General features: G+C 44.7%; 1 protein-coding gene across 1 annotated transcript in view; it reads right to left on the bottom strand.

Moving 5' to 3' along the window:
- LOC115135839 (retinal guanylyl cyclase 2-like) overlaps window positions 1-27,213 on the bottom strand; it is a 45,356-nt gene extending 18,143 nt beyond the window's left edge. The window contains exons 1-12 of the mRNA XM_029670967.2: window positions 26,861-27,213; window positions 20,801-21,843; window positions 20,154-20,452; window positions 19,379-19,748; window positions 19,182-19,260; window positions 18,948-19,062; window positions 18,598-18,717; window positions 18,275-18,358; window positions 17,976-18,152; window positions 17,719-17,875; window positions 17,058-17,207; window positions 16,763-16,911 (exon numbers count right to left, since the gene is read on the bottom strand). Coding sequence (XP_029526827.2) covers window positions 16,763-16,911; window positions 17,058-17,207; window positions 17,719-17,875; window positions 17,976-18,152; window positions 18,275-18,358; window positions 18,598-18,717; window positions 18,948-19,062; window positions 19,182-19,260; window positions 19,379-19,748; window positions 20,154-20,452; window positions 20,801-21,611 — 2,511 coding nt within the window. The 5' untranslated portion in view covers window positions 21,612-21,843; window positions 26,861-27,213. The remainder of the gene's footprint in view (window positions 1-16,762; window positions 16,912-17,057; window positions 17,208-17,718; window positions 17,876-17,975; window positions 18,153-18,274; window positions 18,359-18,597; window positions 18,718-18,947; window positions 19,063-19,181; window positions 19,261-19,378; window positions 19,749-20,153; window positions 20,453-20,800; window positions 21,844-26,860) is intronic.
- Between the last annotated feature and the right edge of the window lie 309 nt (window positions 27,214-27,522).

Genomic DNA, 27,522 nt, shown 5'->3' with positions numbered 1-27,522 from the left:
GTTCATTTAACGGATGGACAGGCCAATGATATTGTGAGGCTACTACACAGTTTTCCATGTCTCTTTAATGACATTCCTACTCGCACAAATGTGTTGGAACATGACATTAATGTTGGAAATGCTACACCTATCAAGCAACACTCATATCGTATCAACGCTTCCAAGAGGAAGATAATGAGGGATGAGGTGAGATATTTGTTGGAGAATGACCTGGCTAAGCCAAGTTCAAGCCCTTGGAGTTCTCCTTGCATTTTGGTTCCTAAACCTGATGGTACGTCCAGGTTATGTACGGATTATCGAAAGGTAAATTCTGTCACAATGCCAGATTCGTTCCCGTTACCCCGACTGGACGACTGTATCGACACTATTGGTGCTGCTAAGTATGTAACCAAGTTAGACCTCTTAAAAGGTTACTGGCAGGTTCCGTTAACTTCACGTGCTTCTGAGATTTCTGCCTTTGTGACCCCAGACAACTTCCTACAGTACTCAGTCATGGCTTTTGGGATGCGAAATGCACCACCACCTTCCAACGACTGGTTAACTCCGTATTAGCTGGCGTTCCTAATTGTAGTGCATACCTTGATGACCTAGTGGTTTATTCGTCTGAGTGGACAGATCATGTTGACTCGCTAAGGGTAGTATGTGAACGGTTGGCAGCTGCTTCTCTAACCCTGAACTTGGCAAAGTGCGAGTTTGGGAAGGCTACTGTTACCTATCTCGGCAAAGAGGTTGGCCATGGACAGGTGCGCCCTGTTGATGCCAAGGTCTTGGCTATAACTGCATTCCCTGCACCTACCACCAGACGAGAGCTATGCCTCTTTTTAGGGATGGTTGGCTACTACCGTAGCTTCTGTAAGAATTTCTCTGCGGTAGTTGCTGCATTGACCGATTTGCTTAGTCCAGCTAGACCATTTGTGTGGTCCCCTGATTGTAAGAGAGCTTTTGAATCTGTGAAAGCACTCTTATGTAGTACACCTGTACTTGCTGCTCCAGATTTTGAACAACCGTTCAAACTTGAGGTAGATGCTAGTGCCAGAGGTGCTGGTGCTGTTCTACTGCAGCAGGACAAGAGTGGAGTGGATCATCCCGTTTGTTATTTTTCACGTAAATTTAATAAATGTCAAAAACTATGCGACAATAGAACAAGAAGCTCTTGCTTTGTTGTTGGCTCTGCAATACTTTGAAGTATATATTGGTTCCAGTGCCCTACCCGTGATTGTATATACTGACCATAACCCCTTAGTTTTTCTCCACCGAATGTACAACCAGAACCAGCGCCTTATGCGTTGGGCGCTGATTGTACAAAATTATAATTTGGAGATCCGCCACAAAAAGGGTTCTGATAATGTGTTAGCAGATGCTTTGTCTCGTGTGTGAAAATGATTTCTGTATGTTTTGCAAGGTTGTTGCTTTGTTGTGAGTATTCATTGAAATACTGTAGTCGCAACCCCTAGGGTTGCTCTTTTAAGGGTGGGAGTGTTACGGATACAGTTATCCTGTGTGTGTGTGTGTATCCTGTGTGTGTTTCTTTTCTCTCCTTCTCCCCTCACAGGTGAAAATCATCACTCCCCAATCAGTCAACAATCAATCATCAATCAGAAGACACACCTCCTCCTATTTCCTACCCTATCACAGTTCCTTCCCCATGGTTTAAAAACCCCATCATTTGTTTGCTCTGGAGCAATCTCTAGCTCAATCTCTAGCTCAATCTCTCTGTAAATACCATGTCTGTAGGTCTCTGTGTTTCACTCTCGCTTTTTGTCTTAACCTCTCTTTTGTTTAAGCACCTCCATAGCACTTTGTCATCACCTGTGAGTATTGGTTTTGGTTATGGTGTTTGTGTTTGTTTGCTGGTGGGAAAAGGGGAAACCAAGACAAGTCGCCCATGGGCATACACTACCCGTAGGTGAACTTTGTTAAATACACTAGTTAGAACTGGGCGGACCACCCACTGTATTTTTGGTTAGTTAGTTAGCTGTTGTTAAAGTAGGCTAGTCTAGCTTAGGGGTGTTTTTGAATACTTATTGTTTCTTTTCTTGGGTCCAGCTCAGCCCCTTTTCCTGCTCCCCCCATTACCGTGTGTTTATAAATAAACCTAGAGTTTGACGGTAGATTTCTGTTGTCGTGGTTATTTCGTGCACACTTTTACTTTGTCACAATAATAATTTGCATGAGTTATGTTACGGGTCTCATTACCATCCCCCCTAGACTGTCGGGCCAAAAGGGATTCGTAACACTTCTCCTGAAAGCAACCGCTGTGTCAGATTTCAAAAAAGCTTTGCCGAAAAAGCACACCATGCAATAATCTGAGTACAGCGCTCAGACAACAAAACAAGCCATACAGATATCCACCATGTTGTGGAGTCAACAGAAGTCAGAAATAGCATTATAAATATTCACTTACCTTTGATCTTCATCAGAATGCACTCCCAGGAATCCCAGTTCCACAATAAATGTTTGATTTGTTCGATAAAGTCCATAATTTATGTCCAAATACCTCCTATTTGTTCACGCGTTTAGTACACAATCCAAACTCACGAGGCGCGGGCACGTCCAGGCGAAAGTTCAGACGAAAAGTCATATTACAGTTCGTAGAAACATGTCAAACGAAGTATAGAACCAATCTTTAGGATGTTTTTAATATAAATCTTCAATAATGTTCCAACCGGAGAATTACTTTGTCTGTAGAAATGCAATGGAATGTAAGCTAACTCACGTGTGCGTGTGTGATCAGCTGATGGCCTTCTGGCAGACCCCTAACTCAATCAGCACTTATTCTCTCCTCCTTCCCAGTAGACGCCTCAAACAAGGTTCTAAAGAATGTTGACATCTAGTGGAAGCCTTAGGAAGTGCAATATGACCCCATAGACACTGTATATTCGATAGGCAATGAATTGAAAAACGACATACCTCAGATTTCCGACTTTCTGGTTGGATTTTTCGCAGGTTTTTGCCTGCCATATGAGTTCTGTCATACTCATCCAAGCTACTCAATACTGCCCCCAGCCATAAGAAGTTAAAAGATTTGGCATGGGTCCCTAGGTCCTCAAAGTTCTACAGCTGCACCATAGAGATCATCCTGACATCATCGCCTGGTATTTCAACTGCTCAGCATCCGATCATAAGGCGCTACAGAGGAAAGTGCGCACAACCAAGTACATCACTGGGCCAAGCTTCCTGCCATCCAGGACCTATATACTAGGCAGTGTCAGAGGAAAGCCCCAAAAAATGTCAGACTCCAGTCACCCAAGTCATAGACTGTACTCTCTGCTACCGCACTACAAGCAAATGGCCACCCAGACTATTTACATTGACCCCCCTCATGTTTGTTATCTATGCATAGTCACTTTACTCCTGTGTACAAATGACCTTGACTAACCTGTACCCCAGCACATTGACTTGGTACAAGTACCCCCCTGTATATAGACTCATTCTTGTTATTTATTGTGTTACTTTTGATTTTATTTTTTACTTTTTTATTTAGTAAAAATGTATTTTAACTATGTTTCTTGAACTGCATTGTTGGTTAAGGGCTTGTAAGTAAGCATTTCACTGTAAGGCCTGCTACACCTGTTGTATTCAGTGCATGTGACAAATAAAATATGATTTGATTTTAACAAGTTGAACCAACTTGTGGTGCTGAAGGATATCTCTGCGCATTTGGCCAGTTCAGGAACAAACAATAATTTGCAGTAGGCTATAGACTAATGTAAATACATATAGTTTCATATAATTGCACTGTTTGCAAGGAGAACTTTATTGTGAGTCGGCATTTCATTGTAATTGAGTAGCTTTTACACACTGTATCATAAATACACTTTGATTAACTTGAACATATGGTTACAATCTACCCTTTTAATTAAAGACAAAAAAAACACAAAGTTGAACTATCAATTCATATAATTTATTTACATAGATTAAACATGCTATCAAATCAATTGACCAAAGTGAACCTAAATCATTACTACATAGAAATGCAGGAAATTCATTTTAAAACAGCCATAAAATCAAGCTGTTGGTGTGGTGTATTCATGCATCTCAATAAACCAGTGGGGATTTTAGCATTTAAATATCAGTGGGGCAAACTCAACCATTTTTTTGTTGTCGATGCATGCCTGACTCCACCCTTGCTCTCCATTCAAACTGGACTACTGGACTGCAGGGCAGTCTACACTGCCCTGCAGCTAGCCAGCTAGCTAACGTCCACCGTTAGCTAGTCCACCGTCTACCGATTAGCAGCACAACTATTACACTCAACTGAACGACTTGATTAGTGTAGTGTTAGCTAGCTACATAGTTGTCTTTGCTGTCTTCGTACCCAAGATAATTGTGTAGTTTAGAGTGTGTAGTTTTATGTCGTCCTTAACATAGGAGACTCTGCTAGCTAGCCAACAGCTAGCCAACGTCTACCGAACAGAACTTCTGCACTCAACAATCCGGTCGCATTTCGCTCGCTCCACAGGTAGTATCACATTTTTCATTTCATTTCATTACAGTACAACGGCTTGATTTGTTTGATCGTTAGCTACATAGCTAGCTACACAGCCGTCTTTGTATCAAAGATAATTGTGTAGCCTAGAGCGATTTCCTAGGTTAGTTAGCCAGCTATTGTCGTTCTTTAACGCAACGTAACGTAATCAACACTGCTAGCTAGCCAGCTAGCCCCGAATAGCAGCACAGTAGAAACTATTACACTCAACGGAACGACTTGATTAGTGTAGTGTCAACAACGCAGCCAATGCCAACTAGCCTACTTAGTCAACAACGCAGCCTCTGCCAGCTAGCCTACTTCAGCAGTACTGTATCATTTTAATCATTTTAGTCAATAAGATTCTTGCTACGTAAGCTTAACTCTCTGAACACTCGTGACGTGTAGTCCACTTGTCATTCCAATCTCCTTTGCATTAGCGTAGCCTCTTGTGTAGCCTGTCAACTATGTGTCTGTCTATCCCTGTTCTCTCCTCTCTGCACAGACCATACAAACGCTCCACACCGCGTGGGTTCCACCCTAATCTGGTGGTCCCAGCGCGCACGACCCACGTGGAGTTCCAGGTCTCCGGTAGCCTCTGGAACTGCCGATCTGCGACAACAAGGCAGAGTTCATCTCCGCCTATGTCTCCCTCCAGTCCCTCGACTTCTGGCACTGACGGAAACATGGATCACCACAGACAACACTGCTACTCCTACTGCTCTCTTTCGTCTGCCCACGTGTTCTCGCACACCCCGAGAGCTTCTGGTCAGCGGGTGGTGGCACCGGGATCCTTCATTCTCTTTTCTCCCTTACCCATCTGTCTATCGCCTCCTTTTGAATTCCATGCTGTCACAGTTACCAGCCCTTTTCAAGCTTAACATCCTTATCATTTATCGCCCTCCAGGTTCCTCGAGAGTTCATCAATGAGCTTGATGCCTTGATAAGCTCCTTTCCTGAGGACGGCTCACCTCTCACAGTTCTGGGCGACTTTAACCTCCCACGCCTACCTTTGACTCATTCCTCTCTGCCTCCTTCTTTCCACTCCTCTCCTCTTTGACCTCACCCTCTCACCTTCCCCCTACTCACAAGGCAGGAAATACGCCTGACCATCTTTACTAGATGCTGTTCTTCCACTAACCTCGTTGCAACTCCCCTCCAAGTCTCCGACCACTACCTTGTATCCTTTTCCCTCTCGCTCTCATCCAACACTTCCCACACTGCCCCTACTGGATGGTATCGCGAACCTTCGCTCTCTCTCCCCGCTACTCTCTCCTCTTCCATCCTATCATCTCTTCCTCTGCTCAAACCTTCTCCAACCTATCTCCTGATTCTGCCTCCTCAACCCTCCTCTCCCTCCCTTTCTGCATCCTTTGACTTCTATGTCCCCTATCCTCCAGGCCGGCTGGTCCTCCTCCCGCCTCCGTGGCTCGATTTGCGAGCTCACAGAACAGGGCTCCGGGCAGCCGAGCGGAAATGGAGGAAAACTACCTGACATCCTTTCACTCCCTCCTCTCTACATTTTCCTCTTCTCTCTGCTGCTAAAGCCACTTTCTACCACTCTAAATTCCAAGCATCTGCCTCTAACCCTAGGAAGCTTTTTGCAACCTTCTCCTCCCTCCTGAATCCTCCTCCCCCTCCCCCCTCCTCCTCTCTGCAGATGACTTGTAACCATTTTGAAAAGAAGGTCGACGACATCCGATCCTCGCTTGCTAAGTCAAACGACACCGCTGGTTCTGCTCACACTGCCCTTCCCTGTGCTCTGACCTCTTTCTCCCCTCTCTCTCCAGATGAAATCTTTTGTGACGGCCGGCCGCCCTACAACCTGCCCGCTTGACCCTATCCCCTCCTCTCTTCTCCAGACCATTTCCGGAGACCTCCTCCTTACCTCACCTCGCTCATCAACTCATCCCTGACCGCTGGCTACGTCCCTTCCGTCTTCAAGAGAGCGAGAGTTGCACCCTTCTGAAAAACCTACACTTCCCTCCGATGTCAACAACTACAGACCAGTATCCCTTCTTTCTTTTCTCTCCAAAACTCTTGAACGTGCCGTCCTTGGCCAGCTCTCCCGCTATCTCTCTCAGAATGACCTTCTTGATCCAAATCAGTCAGGTTTCAAGACTAGTCATTCAACTGAGACTGCTCTTCTCTGTATCACGGAGGCGCTCCGCACTGCTAAAGCTAACTCTCTCTCCTCTGCTCTCATCCTTCTAGACCTATCGGCTGCCTTCGATACTGTGAACCATCAGATCCTCCTCTCCACCCTCTCCGAGTTGGGCATCTCCGGCGCGGCCCACGCTTGGATTGCGTCCTACCTGACAGGTCGCTCCTACCAGGTGGCGTGGCGAGAATCCGTCTCCACACCACGTGCTTCACCACTGGTGTCCCCCAGGGCTCTGTTCTAGGCCCTCTCCTATTCTCGCTATACACCAAGTCACTTGGCTCTGTCATAACCTCACATGGTCTCTCCTATCATTGCTATGCAGACGACACACAATTAATCTTCTCCTTTCCCCTTCTGATGACCAGGTGGCGAATCGCATCTCTGCATGTCTGGCAGACATATCCGTGTGGATGACGGATCACCACCTCAAGCTGAACCTCAAGACGGAGCTGCTTTCCTCCCGGGAAGGACTGCCCGTTCCATGATCTCGCCATCACGGTTGACAACTCCATTGTGTCCTCCTCCCAGAGCGCTAAGAACCTTGGCGTGATCCTGGACAACACCCTGTCGCTCAACTAACATCAAGGCGGTGGCCCGTTCCTGTAGGTTCATGCTTGCAACATCCGCAGAGTACGACCCTGCCTCACACAGGAAGCGGCGCAGGTCCTAATCCAGGCACTTGTCATCTCCCGTCTGGATTACTGCAACTCGCTGTTGGCTGGGCTCCTGCCTGTGCCATTAAACCCTACAACTCATCCAGAACGCCGCAGCCCGTCTGGTGTTCAACCTTCCCAAGTTCTCTCACGTCACCCCGCTCCTCCGCTCCCTCCACTGGCTTCCAGTTGAAGCTCGCATCCGCTACAAGACCATGGTGCTTGCCTACGGAGCTGTGAGGGGAACGGCACCTCAGTACCTCCAGGCTCTGATCAGGCCCTACACCCAAACAAGGGCACTGCGTTCATCCACCTCTGGCCTGCTCGCCTCCCTACCACTGAGGAAGTACAGTTCCCGCTCAGCCCAGTCAAAACTGTTCGCTGCTCTGGCCCCCCAATGGTGGAACAAACTCCCTCACGACGCCAGGACAGCGGAGTCAATCACCACCTTCCGGAGACACCTGAAACCCCACCTCTTTAAGGAATACCTAGGATAGGATAAAGTAATCCCTCTCACCCCCCCTCCCCCTGAAAAGATTTAGATGCACTACTGTTCCACTGGAGGTCATAAGGTGAATGCACCAATTTGTAAGTCGCTCTGGATAAGAGCGTCTGCTAAATGACTTAAATGTAAATGTAAATGTACATAAGCATTTCACGAAAACAGCGCATAAAGAGCACTAGTAATAGTGTATTGTTGTAGGCACTAACTCCACAATGGCTGTTTGGCCGAAGCTTATTGGGAAATTGGGGCGGCAGGTGGTTTGAGCGTTGGGCCAGTAACCGAAAGGCTGCTAGATCGAATTCCTGAGCTGACAAGGTACAAATCTGTTGTTCTGCCCCTGAACAAGTATCTCGACTTCCCCCGAAGTTGGTTCCACTCCTTGTTCGTTCGGCGGTCGGCATCTCCGGGCTTTTAACCATCATCAATCCACTTTTAATTTTCCATCTGTTTTGTTTTGTCTTCCCACACACCTGGTTTCAATTCCTTCATTACATGTTGTGTATTTAACCCTCTGTTCCCCCCATGTCCTTGTCTGGAATAGTTTCTTGTAAGTGCATGTGCACGGTTATCTGGTGTGCGACGGGTTTTGTACCCATTGATTGTTTGTTCTGTTTCCGGTGGTTTTTGTTATTAAACTGTTCCGTTGTAAACACCGTTTTTGCTCTCCTGCGCCTGGCTTCTCTGTTGCCAGTAGGCACCCCTTACAACAAGGCAACCTGCTGTTCCTAGGCCGTCATTGAAAATAAGAATTTGTTCTTGCCTAGTTAAATTCTTGCCTAGTTAAATAAATAAATAGTTAAATAAAAATAAATACAAAATTTATGTTTTTTTTGTAGTTTTGGGGGGGATAAACACCGAAAATAGGGTCTTATACATTTTGTTCTATGAGATAATTTTGTGAATTTTGAAGCATTTATATAATCAAAATGATGGATTGATGAGGCTTCAGAATTCATTATGGTCATGTTTAACTGACTGATATTATCTCATAGAACAAAACATACACAATCTCCTAAGCCTGTTAACCGCAGACCTTATTGTCAGCGTTTATTCCAAAACCCCATTATTTCCGCATCAATTTCCCTCATTTAGGACTACAAGCTGGCGAGCTCTATTGCGGCTTAACGTCTGTTTCAAATCAAATTTTATTAGTCACATGCTGTCACGTTCTGACCTTAGTTCCTTTATTATGTCTTTGTGTTAGTTTGGTCAGGGCGTGAGTTGGGGTGGGTAGTCTATGTTCTTTTTTCCATGTTGTATTTCTGTGTTTGACCTGGTATGGTTCTCAATCAGAGGCAGCGGTCGATCGTTGTCTCTGATTGAGAATCATACTTAGGTAGCCTGTTTTCCCCATTTTGGTTGTGGGTGATTGTTTTCTGTCTCTCTACCAGACAGGACTGTTTCGGTTGTGCTTACTTTGTGTTTCAGTGTTCAGTTATTGAATACATTTAACATGGACACTTACCACGCTGCGCTTTGGTCCGATCCTTCCTACTCCTCCTCAGAAGAGGAGGACTAAAACCGTTACACATGCACCGAATACAACAGGTGTAGACCTTACAGTGAAATGCTTACTTACGAGCCCCTAACCGACAGTGCAGTTTCAAAAAATACGGATAAGAATAAGAGATACAAGTAATTAAAGAGGAGCAGTAAAAAATAACAATATATACAGGGGGGTGCCGGTACAGAGTTAATGTGCGGGGCACTGGTTAGTTGAGGTAGTATGTACATGTAGGTAGAATTAATTAAAGTGACTATGCATAGGTGACAACAGAGAGTGGCAGTGGTGTGGAGAGAGGAGGGGGGGCAATGTGAATAGTCTGGGTAGCCATTTGAATAGATGTTCAGGAGTCTTATGGCTTGGGGATAGAAGCTGTTTAGATGTCTCTAGACTTGGTGCTCCGGTACCACTTGCCGTGTGGTAGCAGAGAGAACAGTCTAAGACTAGGGTGGCTGGAGTCTTTGACAATTTTCAGGGCCTTCCGCTGACACAGCTTGGTATAGAGGTCCTAGTTGTCAGGAAGCTTGGCCCCAGTGATATACTGGGCCTTTCGCACTACCCTCTGTAGTGCCTTGCGGTTGGAGGCCGAGCAGTTGCCATACCATGCAGTGATGCAACCAGTCAGGATGCTCTCGATGGTGCAGCTGTAGAACCTGTTGAGTATCTGAGGACCCATACCAAATCTTTTCAGTCTCCTGAGGGGGAATAGGTTTTGTCTTGCCCACTTCACAACTATCATGGTGTGCTTGGACCATGTTAGTTTGTTGGTGATGTGGACACCGGTCCTCTTTTTCCTGTAGTCCACAATAATCTCCTTTGTCTTGATCAAGTTGAGGGAGAGGTTGTTGTCCTGGCACCACATGGCCAGGCCTCTGACCTCCTCCCTACAGGCTGTCTCGTTGTTGTTGGTGATCAGGCTATTGTGTCATTGGCAAATTTAATGATGGTGTTGGAGTCGTGCCTGGCGTGTGCAGTCATGCGTGAACAGGGAGTACAGGAGGGTGCTGAGCACACACACCCGAGGGGCACCTGTGTTGAGGATCAGCGTGGCAGATATGTTGTTACCTACCCTTACCACCTGGGGGCGGCCCGTCAGGAAGTCCAGGATCCAGTTGCAGAGGGAGGTGTTTAGTCCCAGGGTCCTTATCTTATTGATGAGCTTTGAGGGCACTATGGTGTTGAACACTGAGCTATAGTCAATGAATAGCATTCTCACATAGGTGTTCCTTTTGTCCAGGTGGGAAAGGGCAGTGTGGAGTGCATTATAGACTGCATCATCTGTGGATCTGTTGGGGCGGAATGCAAATTGGAGTGGGTCTAGGGTTTCTAGGATGATGGTGTTGATGTGAGACATGACCAGCCTTTCAAAGCACTTAATCGCTACAGATGTGAGTGCTACAGGTCGGTAGTCATTTAGGCAGGTTACCTTAGTGTTCTTGGGCACAAGCACTATGGTGGTCTGTTTAAAACATGTTGGTAAGTGGAAAATGTCAGTGAAGACACTTGCTAGTTGGTCAGTGCATGCTCGCAGTACACGTCCTGGTAATCCGTCTGGCCCTGCGGCCTTGTGACTGTTGACCTGTCTAAAGGTCTTACTCATATCAGCTGTGGAGAGCGTGATCACACAGTCTTCCGGTATCGCTGGTGCTCTCATGCATGTTTCAGTGTTTTTGGCCTCGAAGCGAGCATAGAAGTAGTTTTGCTCATTCGGAAGGCTTGTGTCACTGGGCAGCTCTTGGCTGTGTTTCCTTTTGTAGTCTGTAATGGTTTGCAGGCCCTGCCACATCCAACGAGCGTCAGAGCCGTGTAGTACGATTCGATCTTAGTCCTGTATTGAAGCTTTGCCTATTTGATGGTGCGTCGGAGGGCATAGCGGGATTTCTTATAAGCTTCCGGGTTAGAGTCCCACTCCTTGAAAGCGGCAGCTCTAGCCTTTGGTTCAGTGCGGATGCTGCCTGTAATCCATGGTTTCTGGTTGGGGTATATACGTACGGTCACTGTGGGGACGACGTCATCGAAGCACTTATTGATGAAGACAATGACTGATGTGGTATACTCCTCAATGCCATTGGAGGAATCCTGGAACATATTCCAGTCTGTGCTAGCAAACCAGTCCTGTAGCTTAGCATCAGCTTCATCTGACCACTTTTTTTATTGGTCTTGTCATTGGTGCTTCCTGCTTTAATTTTTGCTTGTAAGCAGGAGTCAGGATGATAGAATTATGGTCAGATTTGCCAAATGGAGGGCAAGGGAGAACTTTGTATGCATCTCTGTGTGTGAAGTAAAGGTGGTCCAGAGTTCTTTTCCCTCTGGTTGCAGATTTAACATATTGATAGAAATTAGGTAAAAACTGTTTTGAGTTTCCCTGCATTACAGTCCCTGGCTACTAGGAGCACCGCCTCTGGGTGAGCGTTTTTTTGTTTGCTTATGGCAGAATACAGCTCATTCAATGCTGTCTCAGTGCCAGCCTCTGACTGTGGTGGTATGTAAACAGCTACAAAGAATATAGATGAAAACTCTCTCGGAAGGTAATGTGGTCTGCAGCTTATCATGAGAAACTCTTCCTCAGGCGAGCAATGGCTTGAGACTTCCTTAGATATCGTGCACCAGCTGTTGTTTACAAAAATACATAGACCGTCGCCCCTTGTCTTACCAGACACTGCTTCTCTATCCTGCCGGTACATCGTATAACCAGCCAGCTGTATGTTGATATTGTCGTTCAGCCACGACTCCATGAAGCATAAGATGTTACAGTTTTCTTTGTCCCATTGGTACTTTAATCTTCCCAACAACTCGTCCATTTTATTGTCCAAAAATTGTATGTTTGCGAGCAGAATTGAGGGGAGTGGGGGTTCATTCGATCGCCTCCTACTCCTCAGAAGGCAGCCCGCCCTCTGGCCTCTCTTTCTCAGCCTCCTCTTCACACAGATCACAGGGATCTGGGCCTGCTCCCAAGGGAGCTGTATATCCTCCGCCTCGGGCTCGTCAGATGTGAAAGAAGAACAAGGATTCTGCTAGTCCGTGGTGAGTATTCGCAGTCCTGATGTCTAGAAGTTATTTTCGGTCATAAGAGACGGTAGCAGCAACATTATGTAAAAAAATAAGTTACAAACAACGCAGATAAACAAACATAAAACACAATCAGTTGGGGGCACGTAAAATGTCTGCCTTCTGCTGCTCCGGCACCATTCACTAGATGTAGTGAAAATAGATAACTGGAACGCACCTTTTGTCTATTGATCTCGCCTCAATCTCAGAGCTGATATCAATCTTGGACTATTGAACATGGATATTTAAACAATAAGGCACGCGTGGGTGTGGTATATGGCCAATATACCATGGCTAAGGGCTGTTCTAAAGCACGACACAACGCGGAGTGCCTAGATACAGCCCTTAGCCGTGGTATATTGGCCATATATCACAAACCCCCGAGGTGCCTTATTTGTCACGCTGGTGTGAAGGATCGGGAGACAGGCGCAGGAATGCGTAATAGGGGCGTGCCGTGTAAAAGGCATGGAGACGAAGACCAAACAAACACGTATACAAAACACAGGGTAGAAACCCATTCGGACTCATTCGCACTTTGACACAGAGCCACTACAGAGTTTACTTTAATGCATTCAATGTTGTCTTCTCATCCCTTAAATCCCTGAATGGTTTGATCATGTAAATCTGTGTGTACATCTATATTATTACTATCTTTCTCCTAGAAATTCCTTGTTGTTTCATTTGAGAGTTATTAGAACAACTGCTTGCCTGACCCTTTTGGGCTCTATCTAATTCCCCTTTTCCCTGTTGATTTGGAATCTGCAACCCTATTGTATCATTCTGATCCAAATCCTTCATTAATCATTCATCCTGTCAAATGAATTCCTTTATCATGATGCGCTTAAAATAAGTCTTATTCGTTTATAAAGCATTCACTGCCTCTGAGAGATGAATTTGTCTTGTCATTCAATAACTCAACTGCTTTCAGAATTATAATAATTGTAGTTAGTTATAATTGCAAGATCGGCCCACACATTAGGCAGGATTAGGTGGCTGCCAATGGCGACAGATTGACGAGGGCGGCATTTTCTGAGTTAAACGGACCAAATCGCACCTCCAACAACACATAAAACCTCACATAATTCTGCACAAAAACAATGACATACTCTCTACTACCAGTGGCATATGGGTTTTTCAGTTGAGCGCTGATGGCGCCTTGTGATAAACAGTGCCCATTTTGTCAAAGGTCGGGGCAGGGTGCTGTGGGAGAGGCGCAGCGCTGAGGCGCTCCACCAACGTTCCATCAAAGAAACTATCTAACATAAATCATGTAGCAGATATGGTAGAAAGAGTATGTGGCCTTTTCTGTAGCCTACAGGCTGGAGATAAAATGTGTGACAGTGTAATGTGATGACAATATAATATATATACTTTTTTCAAATAGCCTAACCAAAATGGCACCCAATCGATAATGAAATGCGCTGTCATGTTAAACAACATATCAGAAAAACAGAACAGGTCAATGTAAAATGGACAATATGGAATGTACAATCACAACTGTAGTCTAGGAGTTTCACCCCATTGTCATGAACAGTGGGTTCACGTTTTTATCCGTCCATTTCTAACAAGCTGATCATAGAGAAAAAGAAAATACTTCTGCATTTCCCGCCATATAAACACATTGCAAATAGCGACACGATACCTCCTGATGAAGTTGGGTAGCTGATATTCAGAGTTTAAATAGCCAAACGTATTATTCACAGGACATTATTCACATACATTTTTGGTTCAGATTTTGTCCGGTGTGGATTTGGCACGTTCATTTATAGATGTCTATATAGACATCTATAAATGACATATTTTCAACTTTCATTCAGAACTGAAAATGAACCTGATTTCAATGTCCGGAAAATATGTCTTTTTCAACATCGAGAAAATATGCCTTTTGAACGTCCTGGAAAATATGTATTTTTAAGGTCTGGCCCAGGGCAACAGGCAAGGACCTACCCTGTATAACTGTAGCTATTTATAGTTTCCTACCAACTACAAAAGAGTAGGTGGTGCTTCGACCTTCACATTTAATATTGTCAATTAATAACCTAATGAATTAGACATGTATCATACTGTAGCACATGGGGATGTGTGAAACTTATTCCTCAGCCTTATGTGTCCGGCTTGGGTCGCCTCATGAGCTAGATTTTGAGGTGGAGCAATCGGCTAAGCGAGGACAGTCACGTGTGCTAGTAAGGAAGAGGTCCCGAGTTCGCGCCAGGTAAGGTCCGAATCGGGAGGAAGTGGCATGGTGTCCTTAACAATAGCATATTACACCATTCTTCTACAAAATGTTGTTACGAAAACGATTAACTAGCATACTAATATTGTTGCTCTCTCTAAGTGTAGGGGTCTAAGGCCTAGTTAACTGGTCTGTAACCTCATTTAAAATGTGCATCTATGTGAAAAATCTGTGTATGAATCTAGGTGTACATGTTCCCAGGGAGGCAGCAATCTTATCTTGGTCCAGGACCAGCTCTGTCCCTCTTGACCTCTTGGTCAGCCAGTCCAAATAGATTATTGATTGGTACAGATGGTGACAAAAATAAATATACACAAAAAGGAAAACTACAAACGGCATGCCCAAAGTAAAGAATTAAAACCAAACTAAAGGCATTATCTCCACCAAACCAACCAGCAGCCTCACTACACCAAGATGGCACTCTGACTGACGATCACCTTAAGTGATGGAACCTGATGTGCATATACATACACTTGGACAAGTTGGACAAGTTGCTGCTGCCCCCTGGGGGAATGGAGTCTGGAAGTGATAGTGAGCTGGAGTGTGCTGTCTAAACTACCTGACATATTCCATAACAATGTACTGTATGTACAGTGGCTGACTCTCACAGACCTGTAACTTCTTCTTTAAGAGGCTCCTCTGCCATCCACTCGTTACCTGTATTAATGGCACCTGTTTGAACTTGTTATCAGTATAAAAGACACCTGTCCACTTAAGAGGCTCCTCTGCCATCCACTCGTTACCTGTATTAATGGCACCTGTTTGAACTTGTTATCAGTATAAAAGACACCTGTCCACAACCTCAAACAGTCACACTCCAAACTCCACTATGGCCAAGACCAAAGAGCTGTCAAAGGACACCAGAAACAAAATTGTAGACCTGCACCAGGCTGGGAAGACTGAATCTGCAATAGGTAAGCAGCTTGGTTTGAAGAAATCAACTGTGGGAGCAATTATTAGGAAATGGAAGACATACAATAATCTCCCTCAATCTGGGGCTCCACGCAAGATCTCACCCCGTGGCGTCAAAATGATCACAAGAACGGTGAGAAAAAATCCCAGAACCACACGGGGGGACCTAGTGAATGACCTGCAGAGAGCTGGGACCAAAGTAACCAAGCCTACCATCAGTAACACATTACGCCGCCAGGGACTCAAATCCTGCAGTGCCAGATGTGTCCCCCTGCTTAAGCCAGTACATGTCCAGGCCCGTCTGATGTTTGCTAGAGAGCATTTGGATGATCCAGAAGAAGATTGGGACAATGTCATATGGGCAGATGAAACCAAAATATAACTTTTGGGTAAAAACTCAACTTGTCGTGTTTGGAGGACAAAGAATGCTGAGTTGCACCCAAAGAACACCATAACTACTGTGAAGCATGGGGGTGGAAACATCATGCTTTGGGGCTGTTTTTCTGCAAAGGGACCAGGACGACTGATCCGTGTAAAGGAAAGAATGAATGGGGCCATGTATCGTGAGATTTTGAGTGAAAACCTCCTTCCATCAGCAAGGGCATTGAAGATGAAACGTGGCTGGGTCTTTCAGCATGACAATGATCCCAAACACACCGCCCGGGCAACAAAGGAGTGGCTTCGTAAGAAGCATTTCAAGGTCCCGGAGTGGCCTAGCCAGTCTCCAGATCTCAACCCCATAGAAAATATTCGGAGGGAGTTGAAAGTCCGTGTTGCCCAGCAACAGCCCCAAAACATCATCATGGAGGAATGGGCCAAAATAGAAGACTTACAGAAAACGTTTGACCTCTGTCATTGCCAACAAAGGGTATATAACAAAGTATTGAGTTAAACTTTTGTTATTGACCAAATACTTATTTTCCACCATAATTTGCAAATAAATTCATAAAAATCCTACAATGTGATTTTCTGGATTTTTCTCATTTTGTCATAGTGTACCTATGATGAAAATTACAGGCCTCTCTCATCTTTTTAAGTGGGAGAACTTGCACAATTGGTGGCTGACTAAATACTTTTTTGCCCCACTGCAAGTGTATGTGTAAACAGTGCCTTTCAGAAAGTATTCAGACCCCTTGATCTTTTCCACATTTTGTTACGTTGCAGCATTATTCTACAATGTATTAAATTGTTCTCCCTCCCCCCTCACCAATCTACACACAATACTCCATAATGACAAAGCAAAAAACAGGTTTTTAGAAAAGTAAAGTAGGCTACCTGCTTGAATATCTCCTCGAAGGTGGGTCTCTTGTCTGGCTCCTCACTCCAGGCCTGTTTCATGACCTGGATCACCTCTAGTGGAGCCTCATCCGCTGACACAGTGGGCCGACACAGTGGTGGGGGGGATATCAACTTACTGAGGATCTCTGTCAAACACACACACACACACACACCTATACTCTCCAATAATTGTACTGTTCACATTGGCATGGAGGCCATTCCTGCTGTATTTGTTTTACATCTGACACAACTAGCCCCATGTATGGTGGTACTGTTTGATAGGAGGTCTAACCCTTGGGAGGCATGTCCAGCATGCAGAAGGGAGCACAGCGTGCGATGACCTCCTGCATAATGATGGCGAAGCTGTAGACGTCTCCTTGGAACGTTCCTCTCTTCATCAGCTTGGAGTTCCTTAACAGCTCTGGAGCCAACCACAGCTGATCTGTTAGGTGGACCAGGGAGTTAGGGCACAAGAGTGGAGGGTTGGATTAAGTGATCTGTTAGGTGGACCATGGAGTTAGGGGACAAGAGTGGAGGGTTGGATTAAGTGATCTGTTAGGTGGACTGGGGTGTTAGGGGACAATAGTGGAGGGTTGGAATAAGTGATCTGTTAGGTGGACCAGGGAGTTAGGGGACAAGAGTGGAGGGTTGGATTAAGTGATCTGTTAGGTGGACCAGGGAGTTAGGGGACAAGAGTGGAGGGTTGGATTAAGTGATCTGTTAGGTGGACCAGGGAGTTAGGGGACAAGAGTGGAGGGTTGGATTAAGTGATCTGTTAGGTGGACCAGGGAGTTAGGGCACAAAAGTAGCGGTTTAGATTAAATGTTTTTCACACACATCCTGACTAGAGGGATAAACGAACAAGTGTCTTTGGTTCTTGTAATTACTTGGTAAATGATGAGGATGATTTGCTGTCTCTGATATGTTGAGTACTCATGTCCCCATGGACTTACCCTCAGGCCTGCCTTTGTCAAAGTTGATGCTCTGGGTGGATAAGATCTCGTTGAAGCCGTACTCAGTCACCTTTAGCACAAAGCGTCCGTCCACCACACAGTTTCGGGACTTCAGGCGCCCGTGGATGACATCCCGGTTGTGCAGGTACTTCATTCCCTGGGAGGGAGGGTCAGAAAAGATTGAGGACAGTGTAAACAACGAGGAGAGAGATATGGTCAGAAATGTCTATGAATGTGAGAGTTGTTTTCCTCCTCACCCTGACCAGATCCATCAACAGGGAGGACTTGAACATCCAGTCGAGACGCATTTCCTCGTTGTTGAGAAGGTCCTCCAAGCTGCCCCTGGTACAGTGCTCTGTCACAATACCAAATATCCCTGAGTCTAGGAACAGGCCAAGGAACAGGTTGAGATTCTCATGCCGCATGTCCCTGAGCTGAGAGAGGGGGAGAGGTTAGAGAGGAGAAGTAGGTTATGACAGAGGAACAGTGCAGCGTTCAGACAGCGCTTCAATGTCTTGCTGTTTTGACTAACTCACTCAGTCAGTCACTCACTCACCTTGGTGAAAATAGTTTTTGTGCTATTACTGACACTAGACACAGTGTTTCCATTGGGACATCTCTTCAACCACACCCAGTCACCCTAGTGAATACATAATACAAAGGTATTAGCAAATGTTTATCTGGAAAACCCCGAAAGCTAGGGACAGGGACACTAAACAGAGATGTATTTGTTTATAACTGTTTGTCACCAAGACAGGCAAAATTATCAACATTGGGTGTTATTTTTTACATGCAGCGCATCACACATTGGAATATTGGATTGCTGTCTCTGTTTGAAAGTAGTTTTAAGTAGATTCACCACATTAACATGTGACCCACCTCGAAGACGGCGACGTTAGAGCTGTCAGGGGTGGAGGCAAAGTAGCTGCGTCCTGACACTGAGTGGCGAGGCGTCTTCTCATCCAGCTGACTCTTCATCATACTGTCCTCATTCAGCTTCTACTCAGAGAGAGGAGAGGAGAGGAGAGGAGAGGAGAGGAGAGGAGAGGAGAGGAGAGGAGAGGAGAGGAGAGGAGAGGAGAGGAGAGGAGAGGAGAGAGAGGTTACAATGGCTTCAGAATATACAGTCCATCAAAGATAAGGGACTTTAAACAGAAAAACTCACACACACATACAAATACTGTATTTAGGCTATAATCCTTTTATGGTATGATAGGCATCAAGCTGACCCTTGTGCTGGTCTGGGTATTGATGAAAATCAGGTCATTCAGATTCAAGACTACTTTTAAGGACCCTTCTCCTTCCCCTGATCCTCCAAAGCTGATTCCAATCTGGCCACCTCTCCTGGTCAGACACAAAGGGAAGACCCCAAAACATCAGCAACCTCATTTACAATCAAAAGTTTGTTCAATGCAGAAGACCACTGATTGGCACACTCCTCTCTGTGTTTAAGCTTAACTTACTTCATATAGAAGGCAGCTCCACCTCCAACCAACCCACAGAACAGGACAAACAGAAAGAGAATAGTACCCGCATCCATTCCTAAAGGCAGAGAGGGGGATCGAGAAAGAGTTATGAAGAGAAATAGCTTGAGGGAACAAAGACCTCATTTTACCATAGGCTACTGGTACATCACTGACCCCAACGCTAGACTACCTACCCCCACCGCAGGTGATGTATGGACTGAACCAGCAACGGGAGTCTGTGCTGGGGCTACTGCCTGCAAAGTGGATGGAGCGCCCATTGTACTTGACCGCCCCAAATTTGCCAAGGGTGTGGGGGGCCTCCAGAGTGTGTGTCATGTAGAGTTTGTCTCCCCCGTCTGAGTCCAGGACCACGTAGCGAGCCAGCATCCCCAACCCATCTTTGTCGGATGAGATGTGCTGGTTGAAGCCCTCAAATTTGACCCCTCCATCGCTCTCGAGCATGGTTTCCCCATCCACCCAGCGCCCCGCTGCCATCCGACTCTTCTCTACTGCATAGGCCATGTAATATATCATGTTGTAGATGGTGCCGAAAAATGGGGACACCTACGTCAGGGGAGAAGAGTGGGGACAATGTATAAGTCATTTATCTGACCGACTGTTATTGAAGACTCTGTCTGTAGACTCTTTAGACTGGCACTAAGGGTTTTGATGATGTTAGGCAAGGAGTACAGAAATAGAGGAACATACCATTACTAAGACAGTGGTACAGCACTGACAAACCACTGGTCATTATCATCAATAATGAAACAATCCAACAACATTCATGTGTATTTGGTTTTAAGGCTGGAGAGGTCCAAAGACCTATAGGTAACCTGTTTGTGAAGAACTAAAACTCAAGAGGACTGTTGTTCATCCAAAGGTGCTTGCTACAGTACTGCATGTCCATGGCATGTGTGACTAATGATGACTAGATGAATATCCCAGGAGCTGTGTTCTGGGATGTCTCACCTGCTCTGGTGGAGTGCTGGTGCGAATCTCAAATTTCTCCTGAGCATCTTTGAAGCGCTGATAGAAAGTATTCTCGCCAGAATCCATGGTGATTGTGAGAACTGCGTCGTAGGCTTTTCTCAACAAGCTGTCATTGGTCAGGGTATTAAAGTTTGTGCCCTTGGGCAGTGAGTATGTGAGGGTGTCGTAGGGGATAAAAACGTAGCCGCGATCTATCATGCGTATATTCAAGGCAGAGGTTAGGAGCTGATACTGGGCCACACCACCGATCAAAGCTGAGTGCATACACATGATGACCACTGCAGAGGCAGAGGCAGGGGAGGGGGAGTTGGAGAGGAGAAGAGGAGGAGGAGGAGGAGGAGGAGGAGAAGAGGAGGAGGAGGAGGAAAAGAGGAGGAGGAGAGTAAAAAGTTAGTAAAGTCAGAGATAGGGGACAGAAGAAGGAAATAGTAGAGACAATTATTAGTCATTGCAGTGTGGCAGTGTCATACAATGGAATAGATGACAGTTAGTCAGTGATGTTGTGTATCTTTCCTCTCACCTTTTACCACACACACAAGAATGCACGCATGCACAAACACACACACACTTAAACAAATACACACACACACATAAACAAACAAACAAACACAAATGCGCATACACACCTCTGACACGGTCTAACTCCCGTATCCTTTTCAAGGCTTTTGTGGGCCCATCTTTGTCAGGCTCCATGGTGACCACAGTGCTGACCGGCAGGCCCAGGGCCCTCAGAGAGGCCGCCAGTTCGTGTCCCGTAGCCTCCCACAGGTCATCCTCTGACGTCACGATGACTACATGGGCCCAGCGGAAGTACCGCAGCATAGAAAACAGAACCCGGGAGGACAGAGGCAGTGGCCGATGAAAGGTGGGATACTGTCCATCCTCCATGTTGGGTTTCAGGCAGCCCCAGGAAAGAAGGGGCTTATTCCAGTTTTTCGCAAACAGGGCAGCCGAAGAGCAGTAGCCTGGGTTAGTAGGGCCGAGAAAAGCTGAGCCATAGCCTTCCAGAGAGGTGAAGCGGGCCAGAGCGCGGGATGTTTTACAGTCCTCCTTGACCAGAGTATAGTCGTACCAGTAGCCTTTCTTAGTGTAGGGGTCCTTGTTGAGGCGGGCGGTGGCCAGGCGGGCAGCCAGGTCAGGGAGGGCTTTGGAGTACATAGGGTCACATGTCCAGGGCCCAACTACGGCCACAGTGAAAGTGGCGCCCCAGGCCTCACACGGTAGATAGGTGGCCATCAGCAGGGGCAACATAAGCCAGTTGCCCCACCAGCTTCTGGAGCGTAGCACTGCAGATTTAGATGTGGGGGTTGTACTGTTCAATGGGTCTGTATCCTCTGTCCTTCTTTGTCTCCTTCTCTCCCTCATTGAGGGATCTTGTGTCCATCGTGGGTGGTGGGAGAGGTTGATGAGAAAACTAGAGTTTCTGTGAGTTGCCATTCTCCTACAGGGCTTCTATCTAGTCAGACACCACAGATGAGGAGTGGAGGGTTGGAAGTGAGGGAGTTTGTGTGTGTGGAAGAGTGTGAGGGAGGGAAGTGTGTGTGTGTGTGTGTGTGTGTGTGTGTGTGTGTGTGTGTGTGTGTGTGTGTGTGTGTGTGTTCTGACCCCTAGTGCTCTGTAGGGCACTAGCCCAGAGCTGGGAAGGTCACCACTGGACTCCCAGCCATTACTGCTTCCATCGAATATATGAGAAAGAGGGAGGGAGAGAGGGAACAAAATTAGAATATTGACACATGTATTATTTACTGTCTCAATTTTCTAGGACAAAACTCTGTTTTTGTTGGTGAGCTACAGTGTCACCAGAGGCTCAGAAATGCACTGTTTCTATAATAATTGGACTTGAACTATATTACCATTAATATAGGTTTATTACATAACATATTAAAATATAGCTGCCAGGAGCAATGAAGAGGATTCACAGGATAACAGAAAGTACGCAAGATAACAAAGCAAGTTGAATAACAAAGCAGGCACCCTATCATGTAGAAACGACCTTCCTCTATGTGCAATCACTAGTCTAAATACAACATCTGGAGGGAATTTGACGTATGGTTCATGAGGAGAAGATTTATTTAGATCTTTTTAACATATTTTAGCATATTAGTGTATGTGCTAATATGCATCTTCTGGTACAGTTTGGGCATCTTTGAGTGCATCATTATTATTATTATTATCATTATTTTCTCAAACTCTTTAGGGACTATTGTGATGAGTCCTAAGACCAGATTTGGAGTGAATCTGACTTTTAGTCCATGAGAAGAAGATTTTGACTTATTATTTTAAGCTTTAATGTTACATAGTCAAAGAAGTTCATTGTTCTTCTCTGCAATGTTCTTCTTTGCAATGAGTCTAGATCTGAGTACCTCCCTGATGATTTCTAGAATGGAATTGGTGCCAGAAACCAATGCATTGGGCCAGAATCATGACACACATTTTGAAAATGTGTAATTGACTTTGATATTCTGATTGGTTAGAGAAAATCAATTTGCTGATGACTTTGTTTTGTACACCAACCCTCATTTTGACTTCACCACAAACAACTTCAATGATGGCATTCTCAGACTAAAGTACAGTGCATTCGGAAAGTATTCAGACCCCTCAACTTTTTCCACATTTGTTACTAAAATTAATTAAATCATTTTCCCCCCTCATCAATCTACACACAATATCCCATAATGACAAAGCAAAAACTTATTTTTTTAACGGAAATATCTCATTTACAAAAGTTTCCAGACCCTTTACTCAGTACTTTGATGAAGCACCTTTGCCAGCGATTACAGCCTCGAGTCTTCCTGGGTATGACGCTACAAGCTTGACACAGCTGTATTTGGGGAGTTTCTCACATTCTTCTCTGCAGATCCTCTCAAGTTATGTCAGGTTGGATGGGGAGCGTCACAGCGCAGCTATTTTCAGGTGTCTCCAGAGATGTTTGATCGGGTTCAAGTCCGGGCTCTGGCTGGGTCACTCAAGGACATTCAGAGACTTGTCCTGAAGAAACTTCTGCGTAGTCTTGGCTGTGTGCTTAGGGTCGTTGTCCTGTTAGAAGGTGAACCTTCACCCTAGTCTTAGGTCATCAGCGTTCTGGAGAAAGTTTTCATCAAGGATGATCTCTGTACTTTGCTCCATTCATCTTTCCCTCAATCCTGACTAGTCTCCCAGTCCCTGCCGCTGAAAAATATTCCCACAGCATGATGCTGCCACCACCATGCTTCACCGTGGGGATGGTGACAGGTTTCCTCCAGACATAACGCTTGGTGTTCAGGTCAAAGAGTTACATTTTGGTTTCATCAGCTCAAAGAATCTTGTTTTTCATGTTCTGAGAGTCTTTAAGGTGCCTTTTGGCAAATTCCAAGAGGGCTGTCATGTTCCTTTTACTGAGGAGTGGCTTCTGTCTGGCCACTCTACCATAAAGGCCTAATTGGTGGAGTGCTGCAGGGATGGTTGGACTTCTGGAAGGTTCTCTCATGTCTACAGAGGAACTCTGGAGTTCTGTCAGAGTGACCATCGGCTTCTTGGTCACCTCCCTGACCAAGGCCCTTCTCCCCGGATTGCTCAGTTTGGCCGGGCGGCCAGCTCTAGGAAAAGTTTTGGTGGTTCCAAACTTATTCCATTTAAGATGATGGAGGCCACTGTGTTCTTGGGGACATTCAATGCTGCAGAAATGTTTTGATACCCTTCCCCAGATCTGTGCCTCGACACAATCCTGTCTCGTAGCTCTATGGAAAATTCCTTCGACCTCATGGCTTGCTTTTGCTCTGACATGCAGTGTCAACTGTGGGACCTTATATAGACAAGTGTGTGCCTTTCCAAATCATGTCCAATCAATTGAATCTACCACAGGTGGACTCCAGTCAAGTTGTAGAAACATCTCAATGATGATCAATGGAAACAGGATGCACCTGAGCTCAATTTCGAGTCTCATAGCAGTCAGAATATTTATGTAAGTAAGGAATTTTGGTTTTAGTTTTTATAAATTTGCAAAAATGTCTAAAAACCTGTTTTTACGCTTTGTCATTATGGGGTATTGTGTGTAGATTGATGGGAAAATAAAATAATTTAATCCATTTTAGAATAAGACTGTAAGGTAAACAAATGTGGAAACGGTCAAGGGGTCTGAATTCTTTCCAAATTGACAGTATGTAGTCGAACCATAGAGCAGCGTAATAATCCATTTTGGGCCATCGGGCAAATGTCTGATGACCCCTAAAAAGTTTAAAGTTGATGGGCCATTGTGAAGTTGATTTCAATGGACACGTAAAATTGTAAATCCTGATTTATCAATAACTCTTAACACGATCCCTTAGCTTTTCTCACAACTTTAAAAAATATACCATTGGCATACATACTGAATTTTGTGTAATTTTGGACGTGTTCATGAGAATACATTTTTCAAAAGTTTCCCAAATGTCTAAGATTTAGGAGAATCCTTGACGCAATTTGATCAGTGATCAATACAAAGTTTCAAGTTCAAGATCAAACGGGGACGCGGATATGAGGGTTTAAGTGAGATTGCTTATAACAGAACCACCTATCGGTGCCATTCTTTTTGGCCAAGTTACTCATGGCATCTAGTTTCTGTGTGCCAAATTAGAAAAAAGTTACCAATCTATGCTTGACAATGTCAAGAAAACAAAACTGAATTACCAACTGCTTTTGGACAACTGTATGAAGTATGAATTAATGATACATATGAAGTAATGATGTAAGACAAATCACCGGTGAACAAGACTGACAGTGTTGTAGCACTAAACTCTCAAAACTGCCTCAACATGTTTGGACAAAAATCATCCTTATTAAAAAAGAATGTAATGTGATGTTGGAGGAGCTCAGTCCCTGTCCATCTGTCTCTTCAGACCAGGGTGCCCTGAAACCATAGCTGAATCAATGCCAGCTCTTTGCAATGTCAGCTTTCATGACATGCAAATGGAAATCAGATTAGCTGCTATGAGGCTGTGACAGGTGGGGGCCATGTAACGTGGCTCTAAATCTGTCTTCCGTGTTCCTATCGCTTTCTCTGAAGTCACTCGCTCCCTGTGACCTCTTGGTCAGCCTCTCCTTCACCGCGGGGGCCTCTATCTCACCGCAGGGGCCTCTATCTCACTCTGTAATATCTCCAGACATGACTGGATTTGGAAGACCATCTTTGATTTGATCGTCACTGACCTTTTATTAGCACATGTCCTGTCAATGGAACTGTGCAGTTAAGGGTTGGGGTCAATTTATTTTAAATCCAGACCATTCAGGAAGTAAACAGAAAATACATTGAAGAAAATAGGAATTGGAATTTCAGTTTACTTCCTCAACTGAATACTTCCTGAATTTAAATGGAATTGACCCCTAACTGAGTTACCTGGATTTTGAAAGGAAAGACCACTGTCCCCACACCTTGACCCATGGCCTCTCACTTTCAAACTAAAAGTGCTAATTTCAAACTAAAAGTGCTCATTTCTCAAATGAAAGTGCTCAAACTAAAAGTGTTATTTGCTAAAAGTGTGTTATGTATGTAGTATATTGGTTAAGCAGCAAAAGTGTAGGCTTACTGTCCCTCTTTCCTTAACTCTACACACAGCTATGTGCAAATGATGTGGACAGGTTGGATAGGTTAGGCCAGTAATCAAAAGGTTGCCGGTTCGAATCCCTGAGCCGACTAGGTAAAGAAAATTGTTGATGTGCCCTTGAACGTGGCACTTAACCTTAATTCCTCCTTTAAGTCACTCTGGATAAGAGTTTCTGCTAAAAGACAAAAATGTAAATTCATGAAATGGATGGTTGCCCCTCAGTTGCTGACATGATAAAACATGACCTGTTCTGAGTTTGGTGAGTGTACAACATGATAAAGTTATAGTTTATTGTGAGTTGCAGGTAGCATCAGGGTTGGGTTCAATTCCAGTCAATTCAGAAATTAAACCAAATTCCAATTACACATTTTCCTTATTAAAAAACATTAAAGAGAATTAGAATTTGAATTTCAGTGTACTTCCTGAATTGACTGGAATTGAAATGGAATTAACCTCAACCCTGGCCAGCACATACAGTGAACACACAGTGTACAAACAGTAGCTAAGCTACATGGCTATTGTTAAAAAGCTAATAATGGTAATAGCTAAGAAGCTGCTAATAAGCTGGTACAATTTACAGGGATGTCACAAGCATCATATAAAATGTTTGTTGTATATTAATCAAATTATGACTTGAAATCCATTGATTTCAATTGACTGACATTAGCTGTGAGGACTTAAGCTATGAAAAAAAATTATAAGAAAGAAATTCTGGATACATATAGAATGTAAAATCCAGCACAATGTCTCTTGGGGACATTTACTGATCTTACAACTAAAATGTGACGCTGTGACTCTAGGATTATTGAATCAATCAAAAACAAATTCCTCTATGAATCTGAAATGTTAGTCTAGGCTGTAATACAGCAATCCTGATATCACTGCAGCTTTCATAGCTGATATTGGCCATACACCTATGCTGATCACACACTTGTGCAGGTGGGCCCAAAAATGTCACAAAATGTATCCTGAAAAGTTCTAAGTAATTTGTAAGTATTTCAACCACTGACCACATAAAACAGCACAACAGCATAAAAGTTAGATTGGAATGTACTGAAATGAAAACACTAGCTACCTCGTACTGAAACATAATAAAACTAAATCATATTGATTGGAAGTGTTGCTGACCTGGAGTAGTTTGTCTATAGTGCCATACCAATGCTCTCTGTCTTTGAATGGCAGGAATCCAGGTGATGAGCAGATTGACACTCAGCAGTAGAGCAGGTGCAGTATCTTGGCATGAAAATTGAAAATAAATAGTAATCCAAGTAAGATGGATTTTTTTTTTTTTACATATTTCCTCTTGTTTTTAGAATCCTCTTGTTAAAAACAAATCCACAGGCTTCCTGTAATACTGTGTCCTTGTGGTCACTACCCCTATTTTGGACTGGGACATGCCCCAAACCTAGGAGCAAGGGACTAATCAGGATGTGAGAAGAAGGGTGAGATTCACCCAGTCTGGTAACAAATAGATAGACTGATACTTGGTGAAAGAGAGTAGGTGAAGGGTAGGGAAGGGCTGGGGGACAGGGAAGCTTTGACTTCTCAACTGGCTTTAGCTTTTAATCCATAAGTAACAGTGTTGGAGCCCTGAGAGTGCAGTTAAGGCTTGTGGGGGAGGGAAAGCAAGAAGGGATCAGAAAGGAAGGGAAAGAGGGTGAAAGTAAGGGAATGTGTTCTACCTATCCCAAGGTCACACAACAAATGTTATTTTATTACAAGAACTTAGAGCTCAAAGGTAGCAATGTGACTTCCACCAACGCCAGAGTAACAATGGAAGTTTTATTCAA

Source organism: Oncorhynchus nerka, linkage group LG10, assembly GCF_034236695.1.
Source record: "Oncorhynchus nerka isolate Pitt River linkage group LG10, Oner_Uvic_2.0, whole genome shotgun sequence".
NCBI lineage: Eukaryota > Metazoa > Chordata > Actinopteri > Salmoniformes > Salmonidae > Oncorhynchus > Oncorhynchus nerka.
Note: the sequence above shows the minus strand (reverse complement) of the source record. Positions and strands in the feature narration are given on the sequence as shown.